The sequence below is a fragment of the Myotis brandtii genome, unplaced genomic scaffold (genome assembly GCF_000412655.1).
Source record: "Myotis brandtii unplaced genomic scaffold, ASM41265v1 scaffold634, whole genome shotgun sequence".
NCBI lineage: Eukaryota > Metazoa > Chordata > Mammalia > Chiroptera > Vespertilionidae > Myotis > Myotis brandtii.
In genome coordinates this window covers 2,222,006-2,227,182 of record NW_005370427.1, presented here as the reverse complement: position 1 = coordinate 2,227,182, position 5,177 = coordinate 2,222,006, and the positions used below count along the sequence as shown (strand labels likewise).

Sequence of the window (5,177 nt, the reverse complement as noted above, 5' to 3'; positions counted from 1 at the left end):
GCTGCTGGCTGAGGGGGCAGTTTTGAAATTCCATTTTACCCTGATTTTGAAGTGGTAATAGGAAACAGGTACAATAGTAAGTGTCCGTCTCCCCCCCCCCCACACACACACACGCCGTTTTGTTTTCTGAGGTTTTGGTTACATGCAGTCAGTTGTCCGAAATATAAAATGGAAAATTCCAAAAATAATTCCTCAGTTTTCAATTGCACACCATTGTGAGTAGCGTGATGAAACCTGCCCCTCCCTGTCCTGCCAGACATGAATCGTCCTTTGTCCGGGGCCTCCCTGCTGTATGTGCTCCCCGCCCGTTAGTCACTTGGAACCACCTTGGTGATCAGATCGATGTCATGGTATCGCAGTGCTTGTGTTCAAGTAACATTTATTTTACTTGATAACGGCCCCAAAGCGCAAGAGGTAGTGATGCTGGCAACTTGGACATGCCAAAGAGAAGCCATAAAGCGCTTCCTTTAAGTGGAAAGGTGAACATTCTGGACTTAAGGAAAGAAAAAAATCGTATGCTGAGGTTGCTAAAATTTTCGGTAAGAACGAATCTTCTATCGTGAAATTAGGAAGAAGGAAAAAGAAATTCCTGCTAGTTTTGCTGTTGTACCTCAAACTGCAAAAGTTACAGCCTCAGAGTGTGGTAAGTGCTTAGATAAGATGGAAAAGGCTTTAAATTTGTGGGTGGAAGACACGGACAGAAAACGTGTTCCAATTGATGGCAGCATGCTGCTCAAAAAGCACTGAGCCTGTGAGGACTTCAGCAGGAACCCCTGAAACCAGGCCATTTACTGCAAGTGCAGGGTGCTCACAGATCCAGGGACAGGAGTGGCATTTTATCAGCTCACATCTCAGGAATAGAAGGGGCAGTACAGTGCAGTAAGATGTTCTGAGAGAGATCACATCACGTGACTTTTATTATAGTCCATTCTAGATTCTAGATACTCTATTTTGTTGTTAATCTCTTGCTGTGCCTGTTTTATAAATTAAGCTTTATCATAGGTATGTGTGTGCAGGAAAACCGTAACATATAGGAGGTTTGGTTTTATCTGTGGTTTCAGGGTCTTGGAACATATCCCCGCAGATAAGGGGGAGACTATCTTCTGTACGATTGGAGACTCAGAAATCAGCAGCTAGAAAAGAGCCCAACAAGAGAAAGTGACAGGAATACTCTGTATCGTTATAGTCAAGGTTGTCTGATTAGTAGACATCACTCTCAGGAGTCTGTGAAGAGATATGGCTGAGGGCTTTGGAAATCATCACAATGAATAAGGAAGTACAACTTGTTCAGAACTTAGTTCTGTATTTCATGTCAGATCAACAGATGTTTCAGATGTTTTATTTAAGATCTGCTGAGTGTTTGGCAAAGGTACATCAGGTACCAAGTCAAGTATCAGGATAGGCCCGTACTTGGCTGAGAGGAAAATGCCGAGTTCTGTTTTAGATCCCCTACCGATACAACATAAAAGTAAGGAGAGATCTGTTGGGGAGTTAAAGAAAGAGTACCAGAACTTACATGTGACAATAAAAAAAAATGTGTGGCATCACAGAGAAATGATAATTTAAATTAGGAGAAATATTAACTTTCTGGGGGAGAAAGAGTAGGAAATCTATATTAGAGATTAGGAAGAGGGCTGGGCATAGTGATAGTCCTTTTGGGAGAGCTGTATCATAGAAAAGAGAGTTTCAAGCAGAAATTAATAGTATCAATTACAGAGAACTCTACTGATTAAATGCCCTCTCAAAAAGATGGCAATTTTTTTCAAACACTTTTTTTAAAATATGTTTTTATTGATTTTTAGAGAGGGGATGCAGCATCATCGATCGCTGCCTCCTGCACGGCTCCTACTGGGGATCGTAACCCCAGGCATGTGCTCTAACTGGGAATCAAACCGGTGACCTCTTGGTTCCTGGGTCAATGCTCAACCTCTAAGCCACACTAGCTGGGCAGAGGTGGCAATTTATAACCACCAGCAGCAGCTGTAGAAATGCTGTTGGAACTATAGTAGATTATCATTGGGAATGGAGGTTATGTCAAGTTAGAAGGTCTGTCAGGGTCTAGTGTTTAAGGTGAATCCATTACTCAGCACTCATGGCAGTACAGGACAGTGCAGACATGAAGCCAGAAGAATGCATGACTCAGCACTCATGGCAGTACAGGACAGTGCAAGATGAAGCCAGAGGGATTCATGACTCAGCACTCATGGCAGCACAGGACAGTCCAGAGATGAAGCCAGAAGACTTTCTGTCCAGATGGGCTACTGAGAAGCTGCATGGCCTTCAACAAATTGTCTAAGCTCTAAAATAGAGTCTAAATAAATCACCATGTGTCCATCACCAGAACCTGTGAGAAATAGATACTATACATGTAAGTACTTTGTCTACAGCATAAACATTGTTTTCCCAGTTAGTATTTGAACAAGTTTCCTTTACTCTTTATATAAATAGAGCAAAATGCTCAAGAATAGATTTTTGACTTTTTTCTTTCAGAATGCTTTTTTAAAATGAAACTTTTTAAGAAATTTAAAAGTAAAATTTATATTTGTGATTTAGGTTCATCAAGTTGAAGAAGAAATGCGTGGACTTCTGCAAGAAAACTGCAAGAACAAAAAAGCACTGGAAGCAAAAATTAAGCATCTTGCTTTTGCTGTAAACGAAATTCATCAGGTCTTGTGATGGTTCTGAGAACAAACTCAATTGAAATGGACCAGCAGACCAATTGTAAAAATGATTAAATATTGTAACAGTAGTAACTGCTATGACTTTGAAATGTCTCTTTCTACCCATTTCATTCTGATTTTTAAAAGACATTTGAAAAAGTATTTAATTGTATATGTAGCTTTTTATAATAAATTGTTGATAATTATGTGTATTAGAAAAACCTATCCAAATAACTAGACTTAAGACACTTTTTGTTTCTGTACTATACATTCTTTGGTAATTACACTTTGCCTAAATATGTAAATGGAAATTAAGGTTAGCCTTTGATATATTAGGGAAATTATTTTAATAGTTGTCATTGCCTTATTGTATTGATGAAGAATTAATTATATTTCTTGGTTGTCCTTTAGTTTATGTAGCTCCATTCTTTCAAAATGCTCATATGAAGAGCCAAAAAGTATCTGAGATCTGTATGGTCAGAGATGTGGCACTCGTAAGAAAGCATGTCACCATTTCCTCATCCTTCATAATGACCCCTTTTTTATAATGCATATGACTTTCATTAAAGATTACATTTAAGGTTTATAAACATTGTCTGTTCCAGAGGAACACTACTGTTCCACCCTTATTTTTTCATTTCCCCCTTTAGTCACTGTATATATGAAGAGAATTCTTATTTTGCAACTGGAAACTGTTTTCTTCCATTCATCCAGTCATTTATTACTGTATCACTTTTGTCATCTTTTATGTTCCTGTGTATATAAAACAAAAACCTAAGTACTATCCTCCTCACTGTTTTTTAAAGAGAATATAATACTATGCTTTTAAGTAATAGCCAGTGACGTTTTAAAAGTTAAATGGAAAAATATAAATGCTTCTAAAAGAGGGTCCATGTTTCACTTTAGGAAGCTTCACACTGACATCTGTGGGACAGCATTGAACATACCGAGGTGTATGGGAGTTGGGGAGGAGAGAGCATAGAAATATTTGGGAGAATAATAGCTAAAAACTCCCTAAGTTTGATGAAAAAAGATCAATTTACAGATCCAAGAACTTCCATAAAACCTAGGATAAATATGAAGAGAAACACTTAGACACTTTATAGTCAAACTGTTGGGAAAATCTTGCAAACAAGAAAATATGGTTTATCTCAGAGGAACAGTATGACTAACAGTTGACTTCTCATGAGAAACAATGGAGACCGGAAGGCAGTGAATGACATATTTGAAGTATGGGAAGACAGGAATCGTCAACCAAGAATGCTGTCTCCAAAACTATCCTTCAAAATAAAGACAGAAAATGTATTGCTAGCCAAACTAATGGAAAAGAAATGTTAAAGGATGAAAGGAAATGATATCAGACAGTAACTCATATCCACTGCAAGAAATAAAGAATATTGGAAACATGAAGAACTCTGCGGACCTGTTTCCCAGCAAAATAACACTAACTGGCAAAGAGTTTTTTAAAATACCATTTAGAGTCTCTGAAAACTGTCCTGAGAGCATACAGCAGTGAAGACATTTATTGAAGAACATTTACTAAACCTGTCGACAGCAGAAGCCTGAGGCACCGAGACATAGCCATCTCCCAATACCTCCCACCCAGCCTGATGGGAGTTTCGTAGTGGATCGCTGTGGCCAAGAAGATAGGTGCCCCTCCGCTCCACTCCATCAGTCACCAGGGAGGGCAAGCTGACAGCCTTAACCATGAGTCCGAAGAGCCAGCAAGACTCAAGCTACTACAATCAGGAATGAAAGCAAGGACATAATGGGGTGGGAGGAAACCTTGGGAGTTGATTACTATGTTTATGGTCGTGGCAGTGATAATTTTATGGTCTAGATAGACTTAACCCCACTCATTAGGTTGAATAAATGTTTTACATGTCAACAGAGTCCCAATAAAGTGGTTTAAAAAGGAAAAAAATTCATTGGTAATGACATTCCAAAGAACAAACTTGTTAGGTTAAATTTAACAAAAGTGTTAATCTTATACTCTGACAAGTATAAATCATTGTTGAAATAAGCTATTCATACATCGGGAGACAATATTGTTAGATGGTCATTCTCCCAAATTTATTTACTGATCTAGTGAAACCCCTATCAAAACCCCAGTTAGCCTGTTTGCAGACCTTTCTAAGATCCCCAAATTGATAAATTCAAAGGAGCTAGAGTAGCTAAATCCATGTTGAAAAAGGAAAAGTTGGGAAATGCACATTTCTGATTGCAAAACACTAGAAATCCCAGTAATTTAAGAGTGTGTTACTGACACAAAAATGGACATGCAGGTCAATGGGATCCAATTGTATGGAAATAACCCACGTGGCCAGGTGAGGCCGCCCTCCTGGGGCAGGGGGAGCTGCGGGTCAGGCCGGTGGGCGGGGACGCTGGCTCCGCCCCTGTTCTCGGCCCCGCCCCTTTCTCCAGCCCCTCTTCCTCCTCCGCCACTCCCACCGCCAGCACGTCGCCTGGCAACAGTGACTGGCGTCACTTCCGGCCATTTAAACTCGGCGTCGGCGG

General features: G+C 39.7%; 1 protein-coding gene across 1 annotated transcript in view; it reads left to right on the top strand.

Annotated features, from left to right (window-relative positions):
* LRRCC1 (leucine rich repeat and coiled-coil centrosomal protein 1) overlaps nt 1-4,402 on the top strand; it is a 32,120-nt gene extending 27,718 nt beyond the window's left edge. The window contains exon 18 of the mRNA XM_014528471.1: nt 2,554-4,402. Within this exon, the coding sequence (XP_014383957.1) occupies nt 2,554-2,676 (123 nt within the window). The 3' untranslated portion in view covers nt 2,677-4,402. The remainder of the gene's footprint in view (nt 1-2,553) is intronic.
* The last annotated feature ends 775 nt before the right edge of the window (nt 4,403-5,177 follow it).